This window comes from Leptopilina boulardi, unplaced genomic scaffold, assembly GCF_019393585.1.
Source record: "Leptopilina boulardi isolate dan_hultmark-lab unplaced genomic scaffold, ZJU_Lbou_2.1 LbouV2_265, whole genome shotgun sequence".
Lineage (NCBI taxonomy): Eukaryota > Metazoa > Arthropoda > Insecta > Hymenoptera > Figitidae > Leptopilina > Leptopilina boulardi.
This window is the reverse complement of record NW_026137824.1, coordinates 81,323-102,580: the sequence shown is the minus strand read 5'-3', so window position 1 is coordinate 102,580 and position 21,258 is coordinate 81,323. Positions and strand designations below refer to the sequence as shown.

The 21,258-nt window shown below is 22.6% G+C and overlaps 3 protein-coding genes across 5 annotated transcripts; 2 read left to right on the top strand and 1 right to left on the bottom strand.

Annotated features, from left to right (window-relative positions):
• The first annotated feature begins 1,368 nt into the window (after positions 1-1,368).
• On the top strand, positions 1,369-14,425 carry LOC127281090 (fatty acid 2-hydroxylase). 3 transcript variants are annotated; one of them, XM_051304585.1, is made up of 8 exons: positions 1,383-1,526; positions 3,732-3,793; positions 8,744-9,215; positions 12,364-12,589; positions 12,866-13,026; positions 13,240-13,372; positions 13,551-13,670; positions 14,178-14,425. In XM_051304585.1, exons 3-8 carry the CDS (start codon positions 8,913-8,915, stop codon positions 14,261-14,263), a joined length of 1,029 nt encoding a protein of 342 aa, XP_051160542.1. In that variant the 5' UTR covers positions 1,383-1,526; positions 3,732-3,793; positions 8,744-8,912; the 3' UTR covers positions 14,264-14,425. The 3 variants fall into 3 exon arrangements, with proteins under 3 accessions (XP_051160541.1, XP_051160542.1, XP_051160543.1); XM_051304586.1 differs by having other exon boundaries at positions 3,732-3,810; XM_051304584.1 differs by lacking the exon at positions 3,732-3,793 and having other exon boundaries at positions 1,369-1,526.
• A 791-nt stretch (positions 14,426-15,216) lies between these two features.
• Positions 15,217-16,898, bottom strand: LOC127281092 (NF-kappa-B inhibitor-interacting Ras-like protein). Its single transcript, XM_051304588.1, has 2 exons — positions 16,552-16,898; positions 15,217-16,026 (listed from the first exon to the last, which is right to left on the bottom strand). Exons 1-2 carry the CDS (start codon positions 16,648-16,650, stop codon positions 15,520-15,522), a joined length of 606 nt encoding a protein of 201 aa, XP_051160545.1. The 5' UTR covers positions 16,651-16,898; the 3' UTR covers positions 15,217-15,519.
• A 91-nt stretch (positions 16,899-16,989) lies between these two features.
• Positions 16,990-19,462, top strand: LOC127281091 (dolichol-phosphate mannosyltransferase subunit 1). Its single transcript, XM_051304587.1, has 4 exons — positions 16,990-17,328; positions 18,120-18,330; positions 18,419-18,609; positions 19,030-19,462. The coding sequence occupies exons 1-4, from the start codon at positions 17,201-17,203 to the stop codon at positions 19,256-19,258; spliced, it is 759 nt and encodes a 252-aa protein (XP_051160544.1). The 5' UTR covers positions 16,990-17,200; the 3' UTR covers positions 19,259-19,462.
• Positions 19,463-21,258: the final 1,796 nt, after the last annotated feature.

Sequence of the window (21,258 nt, the reverse complement as noted above, 5' to 3'; positions counted from 1 at the left end):
CTGCCATCTACCTTCTAAAAAGCTCGGCTATATTGATTTTATTGACAAATTTTTTCTCATGCATTTTAGGTTATGTTTATAAGCTGTCACTTTTTAATTATCGAATTGCACATTGTCTTTGATTTTCTGTTATTTTCATTTTCAAATTAAATAGTGAAATGGTCTCCGCAATTGTACTATTACCAAAATATCTGAAAAAAATTCGTTTAATTTTGAGTCGATTCAATTCGGCCATGATTCATATAAATTGATTAAATTTTTTGCATCAAAAAATGAGACCGTTTCGTGTATCATTTCTAAAAATGATACACAAAACGATCTCTTTTTGATATAACTTATGTGCATCAAAACGTTGCAATAGCAAAAGATACAACCAAGTTTACTGTGCGCTTTTTATTTAAATCAATTATGAAAATTATTTCATTCAATACTGCATGTTTTTTGATTCAAATAAATATTTATTTGCATTAATAAAATAATTTTTTTGAAACAACTAAAAATTTTTTTAAATTAAATATTCGATTATTTATTATAAGTAATTGTTTTACATAATTGAAACTAAAACCTCTTTAATTGCGCCCAGATAGCACGGAAACTTGCGGCAAGCTTACCCTGCAAACTTGTCAAGCTTGCTGCAAGCTTGTCTGCGCTAGCGAAATGTCCCACCCAGGGCAAGCTTGCCGTGAAAGCTTGCTGTAAGCTTTCCAGGAAAGGTTGCTGCAATCTTGCCATGAAAGATTGCTGCAAGCATACTAAGAATGATTGCGGCAAGCTTGCCGTGAAAGATTGCTGTACAAGCTTGCTACGTAAGGTTGCAGGAGAATTTCAACAAGCTTCTGGAAAGGTTGCTGCAATTTTTAAAAAATACATTTTAAATTTAAAAAAAATTTATTTGTTTTCTAAATTTGAAAATCCTTGTGACGTTTATTATTATTAATTATGTCCTGTTTATTTTCATTTGGAAACTTAAGGAGAAAATTTTCGAAACGAGAGGACTATTCTAAAATTGATAATAAAGTTTTCTTATTTTTACTAAAACTATATATAAAAAAGGGAAGCGGATTCGTTTTCAGCACAAAAAAATCTACAAGTAACACCTAGAAATATTTTAGATTCATCACCTTCGCAGGACTGTGAAATTAATAATTACTGAACTGCACATTATGATTCGAAATTGTGATTCTTAAAAAAAAACTTCTTAATTATAATAATAATTATTATTGTAAAATTTTCAAAAAAACAAATTGTTTAATTAGTGAATTTTTATTTTTTTAAAAAATGAATCTATTTTTTTGTAGAATCATTTCAACTTTTTTTTTAGATATACGTTAATCCTTGACAGTTATCAACAAACGTAAATTTGTAATAAAATTTTTAGTACTAAAAATAAAAGATTGCAACTTGCTTTTTCATTTACAAAGTTCATATTTGTCGCATCAGTAGTTTTAAAATATTGTACACATAAATACTTTAAAATTTAAATAAAAATAAATAAACAATACTCAAAATTAAGAGAGAAGACTGCGGTAAGCGATGTTAATAAATTAAATTTTTTATGATAATTGTCAATACATAAATAATTCAATATTAATTGATTATTGTATAGAATGTCACTGGTTTTCAGTCATCTGTTTCACTGAGTGAATTAGTTAAAAACAAATATTAGTAAACAGTGAAATATCTATAGTAATATCACTGATTTCTAATAAAAAAATCGTTATTAAATGATATAGGGTCAGTTGGGGTAAATGAGGTCAAAATCACTATTTTTCACAAATTACATAAGTTTCTTTTTTTAAAAAATAATATTTGCGGGTTTATTTTTTTTAAGTTATTATTTACATTCCCAGGATTAATTTTACGGATCAGAAAGAAATTTGAATAAGCTTTAAACGCATGAAACTGACTGTCCCCAATTACCCCAAAATTTAGAAAATTTCATAAAATTTGGGGTAAATGGAGACAGCATAGTTTCTAAGAAAGTTTTAAGAAAAAAGTTTCCTTAAGTATATTACTGTATTAAGGGATGAAAAAATTTGAAAATTTGTAGTAGATGTATGATATGTAGTTGAATCAATTGAATGGTATTGTAACATAAAAGTTGAAAAATCAACCATTCAAAAAGTAGTAATGTAAAAACTTAAATAACTAACAAATTTTAACGGATTTTCATTAAACTTGGTGAAGAAAGGTTTTTAGGGTCGCTGAATAAGAATATGAAGTCCGATTTTTAAAATTCAAAATGACGGATCCAATATGGCGGACGAACTTAAAAATTTTCTTAAAAATTGATTGAGCTTGGTTTATGTAATTATTCCCTTTTCGTGACAAAAAAAATGTATTTAACTATTTTTTTATTAAACCCTTTTTTTTAACCATTTAACGATTAGCATTTCACTTTTTATTTAATAGGTTTCTTTCAACGTTCGCAACTGATAACCCGCTCATTAGAAACGCATTCATCAACGAATAATGATTTTGTATTTACATTAAAATAGAATTTCAAATTTTAAGCATTTCAAGTCCATCGACTTTTATAAGAATATTGAAAAAATAAAGTTCCGTCAATTTTTAAAAAATTAATATCAATTGAAATAATTAAATTTTCTTTTATTGCCATAAAATTTCGTTTAAATTAAAAATTATTTTTTTTTTTAATTATATTGTTAAAGAATATAGAATTAAATTTTTAAGAAGACGAAAATATGTTGCATAAATTTGCAGGCAATTATTATTTTAATTTTTCAAATGGTTAAACATTTAGTGTTTTTTAATCATTTTACATATATATATATATATATGTAGAAAAATAAATAGTTTTACGTAAAAACGGGTTTTACAATACAGAATTTTTGTGATTATAAGATAGTTTTTATTATATGTGAAGCATTTCAGTGTTGAGGAATGTTTGAAATAAAATTCAAGCTTTTAATTGAAATAATTAAAATCTTTTTTACATGATGTACCAATAAGCAAAGGTATTTAATTAAAATATAACAAAAATTTATTTAAAAAATGTTTTCACTACTATTTTACTATTTTTTTAATTTTTGATATTCGACGATAAAATATCATATTATAATTTAAATATAATTTTATTATTATTTATTATTATTTTTATTGTCAAGTAAAATTAATTTAGTAATATAATTAAATTAAATATTACATTTGTAATACATATATATATATATATATATGCATGCACAGAGAGCCGCGGGTGACGCGCTAGTGTGTTGCACGCGCTTTCTTAAAACTTTAATATTTTTATAAAGTTTTTAATAAATCGACTTAAAATTTTCCATAATATTTCCTTATACAGTAATAAACAAATGTCTCATTGGATGTTCTCTCAAATTTAAACTTTCCTGCAAAGTTTTTGTCGACGAATGTAAGAATACGTGATTTCCAATAGGTCGCTCTATTTATATTAAAAAATTATTAAATAATTAATGATTTTTTTAATTTTCATTATATTGTAGTGTTCAGTAGACCCAAGTGCGAGTATATATCAAGTTTCAATCAATTCCATTAACAATTGTAAAAGATATGATAATTAATGTTTTAAAACTTAATGAAATTTGTGAATCGAAATTTGGTACTTATTATTTAAAATATCTATTCGTTATAAAAAAAAAAATTTCAAAGGAAAAAAAGATGCGCCTTTTTATTTCCTATAAGGTAGTACTTTTCAAAAATCAAAATTTTGAATTTTCTTATCCTTTTTTTTGTAGGTTTGACTAGCTCAAGCACCTACTGCAGTCAGGCGTATAGTAGTGCGAGTTATTATATCCAGGTGCTCAATTTATAATGGTCTGACATTAGTCATTTTTCTCTTTTTCTAAAGAAAAAAAATTTGACACTAATTTTCTTTTAAAACGTTGCTATATTGAAAATTTAAATTTGAACTTAAGACCAGGTGCAACTCGTCAAATGTAAACAAATATGAAAATATACGTAATTTTTGACAAATTTGCGACAGCCTTTTTTTAAATAGAAAATAAAAATTGTTCTTTTTCTATGTGAAAATGGAAAATTCATATATAAAACTACAGCCTGACACTGTATTTGACTAATGATATGAATAATTATAATAATTATAATAAAATGAAAATTACATTGAAACAACAATTTTCTCAATATTACGAAAAAAAAACCATTTGAGTATATCTGAGGCACGGACGTTGTGAACCTAGGTGGAAGAAAGTGTTGAGCGATTGGACGGTCACATCTTGGAAAGGGTAAAATTCTGTAATTATACCCCAACCAGAGGACAGAGACTAGGTCTTTTACCCCCTCCCTACACTATTTCTCCCACCTAGGTTCACAACGTCCGTGCCTCAGTCAAATGGTTTTTTTTCGTAATCTTGAGAAAATTGTTGTTTCAGTGTAATTTTCATTTTATTATAATTATTAATATTATTCATATTATTAGTCAAATACAGTGTCAGGCTGTAGTTTTATATATGAATTTTCCATTTTCACATAGAGAAAGAACAATTTTTATTTTCTATTAAGAGCATTTGAACCTTCGTGACGTCACAAATCATGGCGCATGACACGCAAACTTCTCAGGTATGTGAAAAGCACAATTTTGAATATTTTTTAAAAAAACCTTTTGGAAAATGTTCAGAATAACATAGACTCTGTCTGTTATGTGCGGAAAATTCAAAATTTTGCGTTTAAAACGTTTTTTAAACAATGTTAAGGTCACAAATCATGGCGCATGACACGCAAACTTCTCAGGTATGTGAAAAACACAATTTTGAATATTTTTTAAAAAAACCTTTTGGAAAATGTTCAGAGAAACATAGACTATGTCTGTTATGTGCGAAAAATTCAAAATTTTGCGTATAAAACGTTTTTTAAACAATGTTTAAGTTGGTTGTCACAAGTAAGGAAAAATACACGAATTGCTTATATGTAGGCATTGTTTAAAAAACGTTTTAAACGCAAAATTTTGAATTTTTCGCACATAACAGACATAGTCTATGTTATTCTGAACATTTTCCAAAAGGTTTTTTTAAAAAATATTCAAAATTGTGCTTTTCACATACCTGAGAAGTTTGCGTGTCATGCGCCATGATTTGTGACCTTAACATTGTTTAAAAAACGTTTTAAACGCAAAATTTTGAATTTTCCGCACATAACAGACAGAGTCTATGTTATTCTGAACATTTTCCAAAAGGTTTTTTTAAAAAATATTCAAAATTGTGCTTTTCACATACCTGAGAAGTTTGCGTGTCATGCGCCATGATTTGTGACGTCACGAAGGTTCAAATGCTCTTAAAAAAAAGGCTGTCGCTGTCAATAATTACGACGTACATTTTCATGTTTGTTTACATTTGACGAATCCCACCTGGCCTTAAGGGCCGGAGGTACCAGTGAAATATTTAACCTTTTTAAATTCTCTGTTTTAGGGTCTATATTACATTATTTTTTCGACTTTATTACTGTTCGTTCAAATCCCTTCTAGAAAAAATCGATTGAAAACAATAGGAAAGAAATTTCTATTGTCCCCAATTGTGTTTCTTAATCGTGTTCTTACAATTGAAGACGATTGACTTTCTTATTATATTCAATCGTTTTCAATCGTGTTCTATAGATTGTATTCCATGCACCACAGAAGAAAATCATATATTTTGTCAAAAATTAATTAAAAGTTATTTTTTAATTTATCTTTGAATGAAGCTGCACAAGACGAAATGTTTGTAATTTATCGAAAAAATGTTTAAAAAATAAATTTTGACATTAAGTTTTGTTTTAAATTGAAATTTTCATTAATTGCTGAAATTTATTTTTAATTTCAGTCAATATTGAATATTTTTTTTAAATAATCGATTATTGGAAGATCTACAATAATTATAAGATTCGTAGAAATAATTAAAATTCAGGTGATTTTTAATTGAAAATTTTGAAAATATTTTAATGAATGAATAACTTTATACAAATGTAACGGGTTTAACGTCCGTTTCTAGTACTAAATAAGTTTGTAAAGAATTTTAATTTGAAATTTTTAGAAAAAATTGATAGGGTACTCTCTAAATTTGAATCAGTGAAAAATTCACTGATCTCAAATCAGTCGCTAAATTCTATAGCTATTTGAATCAGTAACATTTCAATGATTTTCAGTCCAAGTAATTGATTCTCCAGTGCAATGTCACTATAATTTTTTTGTTAAATTTTTTTGAAAAGCTGCTGGACACCCAAAGTTTAGAAAAACTAAAAATTTGTTCTAAAAAAAAAAAATGAAAAACTGAAATTATTTTAAAATGTAAGAAATAGAATTTTTTCTTATATTTATTTTTATATGTACCTAATTATTTATTTAATTTCTGTTTACATGTATTTTTTTACGTACCCATTTATTTATTTTTATTTTTTTGAGGTTATATACTAACAACTCAAAGGTTGTCATACTTAATTTTTTCATATATAGCTAGGATAAGTAAACATATTGACATTATCCATATCACTAGGAATTTTACTTTAGATTTTAAATATTTGACACATACGCATGAACAGAACAAACTATATATTACAAAACATCTTTCCTGTTTGATTCAACACTTTTCTTATTCTTATTATTAACTGTTTGCGCATGTGCGTATATCGTTCTCCCGATGGCACCCGATTAAAAACAATTAAAAAAGTATAACTTATTTTACACGATTGAAAACAATTCGAATCAATTGAAAATATATATACTCCAATTGAAAACAATTCAAAACGATTAAAAAATTTTTGTACTCAAGTCAATCGTTCTGAATCGTGTGTTCAATTGATTTTTTCTATAAGAGATGAACGAAATAATTATTTTGCCAAAAAATTTGAAAAATTTACTACAGTAACGAAAAACAAAAAAAGTCGAAAAAAATTGACAACTTTACATATATAATGAACATTTTTGATTAATTGTAATTTCATTACATTCATTATTAATTTTTTTAAAAATTTAACTTCTTTCTCAATTTTTAATATTTTTTATTGACAATTTTTTTTTAAACTTTTTTTATAACTTTGAACAATTAATCGTATGGATTTCAGAATTTGTTCAAAATAATAAAATTTCTAAAATGGTTCAAAATATATAGGTATATATTTTTTTTAATTTTTAAAACGTAAAATATTTAAAAATTTTAAATAATGTCAGGAAAAAAAATTGTTGCCTATAATAACAACGAACAGTGGTTTCTTCCCTTAAATCATAATCAACGATTTAAAAAACAAAGATTATTTCGGAAAAAAAACAATTCTTCTACAAGATGTCATTCTTTACTTTTTACTATTTTTTAGAAAACATAGTGTTAAAAATTCAAAAATTTGATCTAATAAAGAACTATAATTAAATAACTAATAATTAAAATAATTTAATTATTCCTATTGTTTTTCAACATTTATGTATTGGTTTTAATGATATATTTTCCAAAAAAAGTATTTAAAAAAACTGAAAAATTTAAGTCTTCAACAAACTAAATTACTTAAAAATAATTATAGAAGTTATGAGATTTTAAAGAAAAATTTGCAAAAAAAAAACTATTTTTTCCTAAATCTTAAAATATTTCATAAAAATTAAAAAAAAATTTTTTTTCTTTTTTTTTTGTAGAAAATTATATTTTATATATATTTATATTTTATTAATTTTATTAATTTAGAAAATTAAAATTCAGTTTGTTTTTAGAAGTTCTCTGGATGAATTATACAAAAATATATAATTTAAAAAATTTTTTATATTATTAGAAATTTTTTATATCTCATTAAAATTATTGGTTCAACTTTAAATTAAAATTAAATTAAAATTAAAAAAATGTATTTCTTTGAAATCAATTTTCAATATACTAAAAAAAATTTTATTTAATTGATATAATCGATTACTTAACGCTATTGTAAAACAAATATTTACATACTTTAACCAAATAATTTTTATTTGAATTAAATAAATTGTATTTGAACAAATAATTTCTGTATTTAGAACAAATAGGAATTTAATTGACTCAAAATAATAATTATTAAGTATTTATTTTATTTTTTTTTATTTACTCACTAATATTATATAAATAATAATAATAATAATAATAATAGAGTTTTATTATTATTGTTATTATTAATAATAATTATGTAATATGAATAAATAATTATTTGATATGTAAATATTCGATTATTTTAATAAAATAAAAAATGTTTTTTACTGTTAATCTTTAAACGTTGAACAATTTTAGAATTACACATATGGCTTTAAAGTAAAAAAAAAAAAAAATAAATAACATAATTACAAAAATAGAAAAAAAACTTTTTTCATATTTCCATATTATATAGTATTTTTCATTTTTCAAATAATTATTCCGAAAATCGAAAATTTTGTCTACCCCCTATATATATAAAAATTAATTTGTATATACAAAAAGAAAGGAGGGATGGATTTATACTTTAGTTTTACGAATTTTGTTAGTAAACGTTCGTTACACGAGGGTAGAGGTGTATAAACCTAACACCTAACCACATCGTAATAATAGAATTTTTCAATATAATTTTTTTTTTTTTTTTTTTTTTTTAATAGAAAATCACGAAAGTAAAATTAGTTTCAAAAAAATTTGAACAAAAAAAAATTGCAATATTTAATGACAAATAAAGTAAATTAATTAAAAAATTATTTCTCGATATTCACTATTGTAACTAAAAATTATAATAAATATTTTTCATAAATGATAAGCATATTATATTGTTAAGTAAAATAATTCTTTTACAGTTTGTTACATCATATCTGTTACATCTTATGTGATATATAGTTTGCTTGTTCGGAACTAATATAGATTTTCACACGATAAATCAAACACTTTGCACGAGTCTATAAGAGAAATAATAATCACGTTTTGTTATTATATTAATTGAAAACTGGCAAAAAATTTTAACAAGTTATGACTGAGAGATTGAAAAATTTTGAAAATAACAATAAAAAATTATTGGAAATGAAAATAAATGATAGTGATAATGAAAATAACTCAGTGAATGGGAACAATGAATTTTTAGTGAAATATCGTGGTAAAAATTATGAGATTAGTGATTTTTTAAAAAAACATCCTGGTGGTAGTAAAATTTTACAACCATTCAAAGGATTAAGCCTCGACGATGTTTTAATTCAAAATCCACATTCTGAAGCTGCTCTACATATTTTTCAAGAATTCGTCAAAGAAAATAGAGACGACTATGACAGTATTGAGGTAAATTTTATTAATTTCAACGAAAAAAAATTTTTAAAAAATGTTTCACAATATTTTTTTTAATCTTATTATTATTAATTAAGACGATAAATATCTATATAGAAAAAGAATTAATAATTTAATAAATTTACTTCGGTAATGTTCACAACATTTATGAATCATTTATCAATTTATCATTTATGAATCAACATTTATGCAAAAATTTGTTCAATCAAAAAATTAATATTATATTTTTCTTTTAGAAATTGTTAATTAAAAAAAAAAAATTTTTTTTTTTAAATTATCAAAAAATGATATGAGCCTCTGGAAAGTAAAACCACACATAAAATTTTTGACCGCCATGCTATAATTCAATGGGAGTCAAAATTTTATGTGTGGTTTTACTTTCCAGAGGCTCATATGCAACAAACAAAAAAAAAACATTTTTTTTTCTTTTAAATCATTGAACGTAAATATTGTGAACATCATTTTTTTTTTAATTATTCATTAAATAATATTGTATATATTTTTGTAATTTTGTATTAAACCAAGTTCACTTCTGGGCCGAAAGGCCTGAAGCTTAATTAATAAATAATAATTACATTAAATAATATTGTTATACTAAAATTTCTTTGTTATTTATTATTATATTTAAAAAAAAGAATTCTTTTTATTATTTATTAGTTTGTTAAATAAAAAAAAAAACATTTAATTTTGATAAAACATCAAAATTGATTTTCAATTAAAAGTTTTTATCAAATAATTTAATTAAATATAAAATAGTTTTAATTCATAAATAGATGAAATATTTATTTATGAATATATATGTGTTATATGTGACACGATTTAAGTGTAAAGTTCCTCCCATTTTCACGGACAAGTATCATAAATAATTAATGGGGAAAAGTTTACTTTGTTTCACTAAGTTAGACACGTTGTATACATATATTATAAAAAAAAAAGTATCACCTGCTTAAATTTCGATGTTCTCGTATATGTAATAAAAAAAAAAGAAAATTACACGACACCAATTTGAATTCAATAAAAGAAATTGAAATATTGATTTTCAATTTATAAAAACATAATTTACAAATATATAAATTTATATAAATAAAATGAAAAATTTAATTTGATATAAAATATACAACAAATATTATATTTTATTATTTAATTCATTATATTCAATCATAATTTGTACATTATTGAAAATCATAATATTTAATAATTTAAATAAATTGTAGACACAAAAAAATCATATCTTGCAAACTTAAAAATTATACACAAGATATTGCTTATCATTTTATCGAGAATTCTCAGAAAAGGCGCACCTAAAGTTCTAAACGTTTAAATAAATAAAAGAAATTATTTTTTTTTTGCTGTATTCATTTTTTTTTTAAATTACTACAATATTGAATCTTCATTGATGTTTTGTCCAAATTGATAATAATAATAATTTCAATATTGAAAAATAATTAAGTTCATTTAACATTTATTAAAAGTTTTAATTTAGTTTTAGATACAGAAATCAATATTTTATAACAAAATTTCAAGTTAAAAAAGTATTTAAATTTTACAACATGACGATGATTAAAATTTTTATTGGCGATTCAAACAGCTACACTAGCGCCACAGTTGAACTAACTTAGGCGTGACTCGCTCTGTAGCACTCCATGTGTTTAAAATTATTTTTTTTTATTTAACGCTTAAAAATTATTTTACAAACGCAATAAAAATATCAGAATAATTAAATAATTTGAAATAAACTGTCACAACAGAGACTGCTTTAGAGCGAGTCACGCCTAAGTTAGTTCAACTGTGGCGCTAGTGTAGCTGTTTGAATCGCCAATAGCCGAGCTTTTTAGAAGGTAGATGGCAGTTTTGCTTTTTATAAAAACGATTCAGAAAAAATTTAAAGAAAGAAAATAGATGAGTGCTGCCATCTACCTTCTAAAAAGCTCGGCTATATTGATTTTATTGACAAATTTTTTCTCATGCATTTTAGGTTATGTTTATAAGCTGTCACTTTTTAATTATCGAATTGCACATTGTCTTTGATTTTCTGTTATTTTCATTTTCAAATTAAATAGTGAAATGGTCTCCGCAAATGTACTATTACCAAAATATCTGAAAAAAATTCGTTTAATTTTGAGTCGATTCAATTCGGCCATGATTGATATAAATTGATTAAATTTTTTGCATCAAAAAATGAGACCGTTTCGTGTATCATTTCTAAAAATGATACACAAAACGATCTCTTTTTGATATAACTTATGTGCATCAAAACGTTGCAAAGATTTGTTGCAATTTGTGGTCTCAATTTGATACTTTTAGAAGAACTGTGTACCTGAAATTTATTTACATTATTAATTATTATTTTTCTTTTTATTAAATGTACTAATTATAAAATATAATAACAAACCTTCTTAAAACGAAAAAAAAACCATTTGAGTAAATCTGAGGCACGGACGTTGAGCACCTAGGTGAGAGAAAGAGTTGAGCCATTGGACGGTCACATCTTGGAAAGGGTAAAATTCTGAAATTTTACCCCTTCTTTCACTTTCTCCCACCTTGGTCCTCAACGTCCGCGCCTCAGATAAACTCGAATGCTTAAATTTTTCGTAACCTTGAAAAAATTGATATTTCAGTGTACTTTTCATTTCATTATAATTATACTTATTTGTTCACATAATTAGTTCAATATAGTATAGTTATCTAGTCTAATATATAAATTTACCATTTTCACAAAGAAAACGACAAATTTTTATTTTCTACACAAATGAGAAGTGCGAAAAAATGTGCATGGTTTGTTTACATTTCACATATTGGACATACCCTTAAACCACTAATATCAAATGAATGACTGATAATACAAATAAAAGGCACATTTTAAAATAATTAATTTAACTAATAAAATTAAACATTAAATTATTGAAAGCAAAAACTTTTTATAAAAAAATTCATAAATTCATGAAACGAATTTTCGTGAAATTTAATATTTTTAGAAAATAATTGTTAATTTGATGTAAAGAATTGTATACAAACTGCGCATATATAGATTCGAATTTCATTGGCGGAATATTAATTCAAATTTAAAAATTCCAATTTTTTTCTCTATATTATTTCTTTAATATTTATTATTATTATTTATGAAAACTTTTTCTCATTTCAGAGGCTTATTGATTGGAATTCACCAATTTTATATCAAGTGGGTTCACTGGCTGAAAATTATTGGAAATGGGTGAATCTACCAGTAAATCGATCAATTCGTCTTTTTCGCTCAAATTTTTTGGAAAGTATTACAGTCACCCCTTGGTTTATTGTACCAATCGTATGGATACCAATATCACTCTATTATTTTTATCTCGGATGCTTGACAAATACTTCAGGTCATTTCAGTAAGAAAAAATTGATTATTTTTAAATGTTATTTTTTTTTTTAATATCTTTTTAAAATTATAAATTTTAAATTCATTGGAAAAATTTTAATTAAATTTTTATTCAAACTAAATTAAAAAAATATATATTTTTTGTTTTTTTGCATTCAATATAACTTATAATGTAAATTTTTTTACATAATTTTATTTTGTAAAATAAAATAAATAATAAATAAATATAAAATAAATGTAAAAAAAAAGAAATACAATAAAAAATCTTTTTCATTTTTTTTTTCAGTTTATTTTTTGCCTAAAATTTTTATTGCCTTTTCCTGTGGAATTTTGTTGTGGACCTTTCTTGAATATAGTTTACATCGAAAATTATTTCACATGAAACCACCATCGAATTCCAAATTTCTCATTACTCTGCATTTTATTTTACATGGAGTTCATCACAAGGTATTTTTTTTTTTTTAATACTTTTAAAATATTTTTTTGTTATTTCTTAAATTTTCTAAATGTATTTGTAAAGTTTTATTTAATTTATTAAATTACCACAAAAATAATTAAAAAAAATTTTTTTTTTAATTATTAATTTTTTTAATTTATTTATATCATATTTGTGTTTTTGTCAAATTCTAAGTGGCTATTATAATAAAATTATTTTTTCAGGCACCTTTCGATAATCAAAGACTGGTTTTTCCACCTTTACCTGCTGCAATAATTGCATTTATTTTATTTAATTTGTATAAATTATTATTCCCTCAATTATTTATGCATTTTGTATTATCGGGTGCATTAACAGGTTTGTTTAAAAAAGAACATTATTATCATTATTTTTATTATTATTATTATTATTATTAAAATTGATAAGAAATGATAATATATAATATATTGATGATTATATTATTAAATTTAAATGAAATAGTATTAATAATATTAATTATTAAATTCAATAAATAATTTTGAATTTTACATTTCAGGATATTTATGTTACGATTTAATGCACTATTATTTGCATCATGGTTCTCCCAAGGCTGATACTTATCTCTATGATATGAAACGTTATCATAATTATCATCATTTTTCACACCATGATATCGGTAATTAAATGTTATTAATTCTATTTAATAAATTTAATTATTTTAAACAAAAAAAAAACGCAAATAAACAAAGTCTTATTTTTAAAACAAAATTTAATTAGAATTTAAAATATTTTATTTTTGATAATTTATTACAACAATCGTTTATAATTTATCCAAAGTAGTTTAAAATTATTTTTTTTTAAAATAAGAAAAATATTTAAAGAATATAAATAAAAAACATTTTTTTTTAAACTGAGTGAAATTAAATTTACATAAAAATAAATTAATAACTGAGAATAAATGGAAAATAAATTTTAATAATTTCTTTTTTTTTTATTTTTACAATTTTTATATTGCACTATTATTTTTAAAGTACCTATATATGTACTGAAAAATAACAAATAATAATAATAATTGCTAAACACATTTATAATTTTCTAATCGTGATAAAAAAATAATAAAATAATTACTTATATTTATAAAAAATTATTTTTATTAAAAAAAAAAATTTGTTTTTAATTTTAGGTTTTGGAATAAGCACAAAACTCTGGGACTATATCTTTGAAACTATAATTCATTTACGAAGACTCGCAAAGTCTATTGAATGGTAAATAAAAGAATTTATTTTTTTTCAAAAAATTACTTTATTTTTGACATTTTTTTTTTTTTTTGTTTCTTTTTATACAGTGTAAAATAAAAGATATTATAATTTAATTTAAAATGTAGAATATAAAACAAAAAAATGCATGTCATGTTGTGGCTTATAACTATTATTATTATTAACTTGTAATTTGAAAAAAAAACTTCATATACCAAAGTCAATCACAGTGAAATATTAATTTATATAAATTAAAAATGAAATTTTTTTTGTAATAAAATATTATTTTCAATAACGTATTGATTTCATTTTTTTTTTTTAATTCCTCGATGTCAATATATACTAATTAATAATATGCAACAAATTTTAATGATAAATAGTATCATTTATCGGATAAGGAAATTTTTTTTTTATAAAAACTAAATTTCTATATAAATAAAATATAAAAATTTTATGTATATATAAATTTTCATGTAAAATGAATATAACATTATATGTTTATAATAAATATCAACATTATTAAGTACACAAAAGGAACGTATTTGCAGAGAATATAAATATATTATATATATAAAAAATGCCTAAACAGAGGTAATAAAATATATAAATTAAAAAATTATTAATATCATTAATAATTAGTTAATTGTTAAAAATAATAATTAATTTTTAATCGATAATCAGTAATTTTATTACAGGCATCACAGCACATACCTTTTCTTTTCAAAAAAAAAGTTAATTTTTTTTTTTTTTTTAATATTAAATCGTCTTTTTACTTCTACTGTAATCAAAATATTTCTGAAAATAGACCAAAGAAAAAAACAATTTTTTTTTTGTTAAATTTCCATATTTTTGATTACAAGAAGTTGAAAAAGTAACAATTCATCAAAAAAAAAAGAAAAAGTTAACTAAATCGAAAAAACATGAAAAGATATTGACAATCTGTGATAACGGATTATCAATAAATGCTTGAAAATTTTTATTATTTCCGAGAAAAAAAAATTAAGTACACTTATTAAAAATTATTTCTTATCATTTACGATAGATTATTTTTAAAATATTTTTTTTAATATAGAAAAAAAAGATCTAAAGAGAAACAATTGAAAGAAAAAACGATAAAAAAAAAAATTACCGCGAAAAAAAAATAGAAAGCGTAATTATTTGTAAACAATAAAAAATATTTTGAAAATTTATGTAAAAAAAAAAAAAAAATTAAAACTTGAGATTCGGTCTCCATGGGAATAAAAAATATATCAAATCACCAATAAACCATCAAGTGGTTTCGGTTCGTGTATTTTTTCGTCCCATACTTAATTGGGGAAATGTACTTTTATTTAATGGTGGATTTAATCGCGATGATAAATAAATAAATGCCTCATATAAACTTGTTCTATCAATAATATTAACTTCAAAATGTCGCACTTTTTCACGTGTACACCAATTTATTGCTTTATTCGCTGTATTTTCTAATGTTTGCATTTCAGGTTCATTTCTTGTTTTATTGCCAATGACAATTATTGTTATTTCCTTTTTGTCTTTATTTTTGTCAATATCCTTTTTTAATGGTAACAAAACATCGAGTGACTCGGGTTTTGTTGTGTCATAAACTAAAATATAACCATCGGCAAAACCAAGATAATGCCTTGGTAATTGTTGATTATTTGTATTATTGTGCATTGGTTCTAATCCAGCTGTATCGTAAAATCGTACTTTTTCCTTTGTTCCACGATCCGATTCAATATTTGCCACATAAATATCCTCAATTGTCGGATGTATTTCCTATATATATATATATGGAATTATTAATATCGATGTGAAATAATTAAATATAGTTTTTATTATTTCAATTAAAATTACTATATTTAATTTGAAATAATTATAAAATAAATTTTTTTTTAATTTAATAGACTAAAATAATTGGGAAAAAATATTCTAGAGTATAAATTAATATTACGATCAACGATTGAAAAAAAAAAAATATTTTTTGCCTACAATTTTTTTTTCAAATAATAATTGATCAAGAAACGTTGCAAAAAATTTTTTTAATAAATAAATAATTTGCATAGAAAAATAATTTCTCTTCTCAATCATTGATATCATAAACGTTGTGAACTTCACCGACGTTTAATATTATAAAAGAAAATTTATTAAAAAATTAAATATTATTAAACAGAAATTACATTGTACAAATGTTTTTTTTGCTGATAATAATTGATACTGTAAAATTTAAAAAACAAAAGTAGAAAATTATAAAAAGTATAGAATTTAAATAAATTACGAGAAACATAACCTATATAAACTTACAGTTTTTGAAGTTACATTTCCGTAAATGAGTTGCTCCAAAAGAGCAGTTTTGCCTACACCTTTCATTCCACAAACCACAACACGTGTTGTTTTTCCCATAATTGTGTTTATTTTCCAATTTTCTAGTCGCTCATTTTATAAAGAAAAAATGATCATTTTTTTTTTTTTTTAATGGTTGACATGAACCTTAGAAGCAGATAATTAAAATTTCTCTCTCTCATGCCATTAGAGTCAACAATGTATAATAAATTAATATTTAATGCCTTTTTTTTAATCACTAAATGCAAAATTGTTAAAGTAATTATACAGTTTGGGAAACAAACACTACTGACAGCTGTCAAATAGAATTTCCACGTGTCATTTTCCTTTGAAAAACAGCGACATCTACAAATGCTTCTACACACATTTTCCAGAACTAAAATTAAAGATCAACATAAACGTGTCAAAAATTTTTATATAAACATATTTTTAATTTTATTTTAGTATAAAAAATTTATGAGATTTTATAAGGGGAAAAAAAAAGTTGTAAGGAATATTTAGTATAATGATTAATTTTCACTGAATATTTTTAAGTGAAAATTATATATATTTTAACAAATATTAAAAATATATATAACTAAATAAATTTTGAACAAAAAATATTATCGAAATGGATGAAGAAAAGAATGATAAAAAATTAAAAACAGAAAATAAATATTCAATTTTACTTCCAACTTATAATGAAATTGAAAATTTACCAATAATTGTTTGGCTTATTGTTCAAAGTTTGAATAAATGGTAAGTAAACATAACCTCAAAATTTATTATTTTTTTTTTGAAAACGATAAATGTTTTAGATTGGAAAATTTTTTTATGAATTTTTATATATAAATTGACATAAAATTTAAGGTATTTTTTGTCATAAATGTTATAAATTTTTTTTTTATTTTACCTTACTGATATTTTTCTGTTTTTTCAATTTTTAAAATAAATATTTAATAGACAATTATTTTTTTTTATTTCTAATTGTTATTATTTTGTTTTATAATTATTTTTACAATTTCTAAAATAAAAAATTATAATTATTATTTATTTAATAATAACAGTAATTATTATTATTTTAAAAGTTTAAAATTAAACGAAGCTGAAGTACACAACGTTTATTATAAATAATTTTTTTAAATAAAAATTCTATAATTTTTTGCCTAAAAAATTTTTTTTTTTATAATTTGTTGAATGAAAATTACAAGAAAAAAAATTGTTTAGGCAAAAAAATTATAGAATTTTTCATTTAAAAAAATTTTTTCTTTAAAAATCGTTTATCATAAACGTTGAGTACTTGAGCTTCGAAATTATTAAAAATTATCATTATTATTTTATATATTATTAGCAATCACAAATTTTTTCAATCAATTTTCTACAAATATTAATACATTTATTTAGGTATAGAATAATTTTTTATATATTATATTTATTTATTAATTTCTAATAGAAAAATTTCAATATATATATATTTGAAAAAAAAATAAATAAAAACATCGTAAAATTCTTATAAAAATAGAAAAAAAAATAATTTCTAATTTCTATAGTGATTTTGAATATGAAATAATTGTAATTGACGATGGCTCACCCGATGGTACTTTGGAAATGGCCCAGCAATTACAAATGCTTTACGGAAAGGAAAAAATTGTTCTCAGGCCAAGAGAAAAAAAACTCGGTCTTGGCACTGCTTATCTTCATGGCATTAAACATGCTACTGGAAATTTTATAATAATTATGGATGCTGATTTGTCACATCACGTAAGCCAAAAAAAAAAAAAAAAAAACAAAACAAAAATTTTTCAGATTTTTAATTACTATTTTTAATTAATAAATAAATAAATTTCAGCCAAAATTTATTTCCGAAATGATTAAGAAACAACAGGAATTTAATTTTGATATTGTCACGGGAACAAGATATGCAGGAAATGGCGGTGTTTATGGTTGGGATTTTACTAGAAAATTAATAAGTTGCGGTGCCAATTTTTTGACACAATTTTTATTGAGACCAGGCGTCAGTGATCTTACCGGAAGCTTCAGGTTGGAAAACAAAATAAATAAATAATAATTATATAAAAATTTGTTTTTTATATTAATTTTTTAATTATTATGTTACTATTATGTAGAAAATATTGTGCATAATCTACGAAGCTGAAGTACCCAATGTTTATATGACAAATTATTTTTTAAAGAAATAATTTTTTAAAATGAAAAATTATATAATTTTTAGCCTGAAAAATATTTCTTGTAATTTTTATTAATCAACAAATTATAAAATTATTTTTTTTAAGGTATACAATTTTTATAAATTTCCGTGTTAAATAAAAATTAATTTCTAATCGTTGATCATAAACATTGCGTACTTCAGCATTGGCATAATCTTATAATTTTTAAGGATTAATTTCGTTACTAATTAATTAGTTACTTTATTGTATTAATTAAATATTGATTTCTTTGTAGACTTTACAAAAAAGAAGTTTTGGAAAAGCTCACCCAATCGTGCGTCTCAAAGGGCTACGTGTTTCAAATGGAAATGATGGTGAAAGCACGACAATTTGGATACACAATTGGCGAAGTGCCAATAACATTTGTCGATCGTGTTTACGGAGAATCAAAATTAGGAGGCTCCGAAATCATTCAATTTGCTCGGGGACTTTTATATTTATTTTTCACTTCGCTTACACAGTGAAAAATTCTGACTGATAAAACATTCCTCCAATTTATACACATATGCCTCGTATTTTTAATAAAAAAAAAAAATGATTTTATTCAAAAAAAAAAAAAATTGGGCACAAGTTATTTAAAAAAAAAAATCCTAACCAAAATTGTTGGAATTGTTTCATCTTTTTCACCTATTTTGATGATTTGTCTCCTTTTTTACTTTTTTTTTTTTTATAAAAACCCATGTCATCGATTTTTGAAAACATTTTTTTTTCTTATAAAATCACTAATAAATTAGAAATTTTTTTTCTTTTTTGGCCTCAAAATAAATAATATAAACTTTTAGCTTCAAAATAATTGAAAATATTATTTGAACAAAAAATACTAATCCCGAAAAAATGGGAAAAAAATTCCCTAATGACTGTATTAAAAATTTTTTCAATAATTGATGACTTTGGTTTTGAGAAAAAATTACTTTTTAGAGGAAAAAAAAAAACTAAGAAATTAAAGTATTAAGGGGAGGAACCATTGAAATTTCAACTTTTCGAAATTAAGGCTGTTAAAGGTTGTAAATTTTTTTTTCTAACAATATTGAGTATTTAAAACTGTAATATACTATATGGAAAATTGAAAAATAATTAATTCGTGAATAATTTTTTAAATAAAACTCGAAATTTTTTTCAATTTTTTCAAAAAATAAAATTTCTGAAAAATAACAAAAAAAATTATAAAATTGTTAAAAATTATTTTCTTTCATTTTTTATAGTGAAATATGATTTGAAGTTCTAAAAAATTTTTTTAAAAATTTACACTTAAACAAAAGCAATTATGTTTGGCTTAAATTTTATCAATTATTTCTTAAAAATTTAACTTCTTCTACAATTTTTATTATTTTTTATCGGCAATTTTTTTAAGGCTTTTTTTTATGATTCTGAACAATAAATCGTGTGGATTTTTAAGAATTTTCATATTTTCAAAAAAATAAAATTTCTAAAATAGATAAAAATTTTTTTTTTTAATTTTCATATAATTCACAATAGGATAAGTGTACCAATTACGGCGAGTGCATCAATTACAGCGCGTTCATAAAAAATAACTATTATTATTATTATATTTAATATAACTGTTTGCAAAATGAATAAAAAAAATTATTTTAATCTTTTTTTGATACAATTACTTATAAAGATGCACATTTAAACAATTATTAATTTAATTATTTGAGATCAAATTTTTTTCCGCGTCGCAATTGAAACATTTTTAAGATTTTCATATGGCTCCAGTTTCGGCGGGCAAAGTATCTTATTAAAATACACATAATTTTGGACACCGAAATTGATACAAACGCGCCCCAATTGAAATAATCGTTTAAATAATCGATTTTTATAAAGTTAATCATTCTTTTTAAGGCCAAGTGCAACTCGTCAAATGTAAACAAACATGAAAATGTACGTAACTATTGACAAATTTGCGACAGCCTTTTTTAAAATAGAAAATAAAAATTGTTCTTTTTCTATGTGGAAATGGAAAATTTATATATAAAACTACAGCCTGACACCGTATTTGACTAATAATATGAATAATATTAATAATTATAATAAAATGGAAATTACACTGAAACAACAATTTTCTCAAGGTTACGAAAAAAAACCATTTGAGTATATCTGAGGCACGGACGTTGACTTTGACTTTGAAAACCATATTTATTTATCATTGAGAGTTGTACATTAAAGTTATACAAAAATTTTTTAATTCTAAGATATATATTCAGCGCCTGTTATTTTAAGTAACTTATCTGAATGTTTCTTTATTTTATTAAAGTTTATATATTTAATAATATTTATATATTCTTTGTTTGGGTAAAAAGGTAAATAGGCACGGACGTTGAGAACCTAGGTGGGAGAAATAGTGTGGGAAGGGGTAAAAGACCTAGTCTCTGTCCTCTGGTGGGGGTATAACACCGTCCGACACAATTTTTGACCCACAAAAAATTTAACATTTTCGTAAAATTTTCGTAAAAAAAATTTTGTG

Coding starts and splice junctions, on each gene's coding strand:
- LOC127281090 (XM_051304584.1), top strand. CDS start 8,913: ATGACTGAGAGATTGAAAAATTTTGAAAATAACAATAAAAAATTATTG. Junction 12,590..12,865: donor AAATACTTCAGGTCATTTCA/GTAAGAAAAAAT, acceptor TTTTTTTTTCAG/TTTATTTTTTGCCTAAAATT. Junction 13,671..14,177: donor TTTTTCACACCATGATATCG/GTAATTAAATGT, acceptor TTTTAATTTTAG/GTTTTGGAATAAGCACAAAA.
- LOC127281092 (XM_051304588.1), bottom strand. CDS start 16,650: ATGGGAAAAACAACACGTGTTGTGGTTTGTGGAATGAAAGGTGTAGGC. Junction 16,027..16,551: donor GAAATGTAACTTCAAAAACT/GTAAGTTTATAT, acceptor ATATATATATAG/GAAATACATCCGACAATTGA.
- LOC127281091 (XM_051304587.1), top strand. CDS start 17,201: ATGGATGAAGAAAAGAATGATAAAAAATTAAAAACAGAAAATAAATAT. Junction 18,331..18,418: donor ATGCTGATTTGTCACATCAC/GTAAGCCAAAAA, acceptor AATAAATTTCAG/CCAAAATTTATTTCCGAAAT. Junction 18,610..19,029: donor GATCTTACCGGAAGCTTCAG/GTTGGAAAACAA, acceptor ATTTCTTTGTAG/ACTTTACAAAAAAGAAGTTT.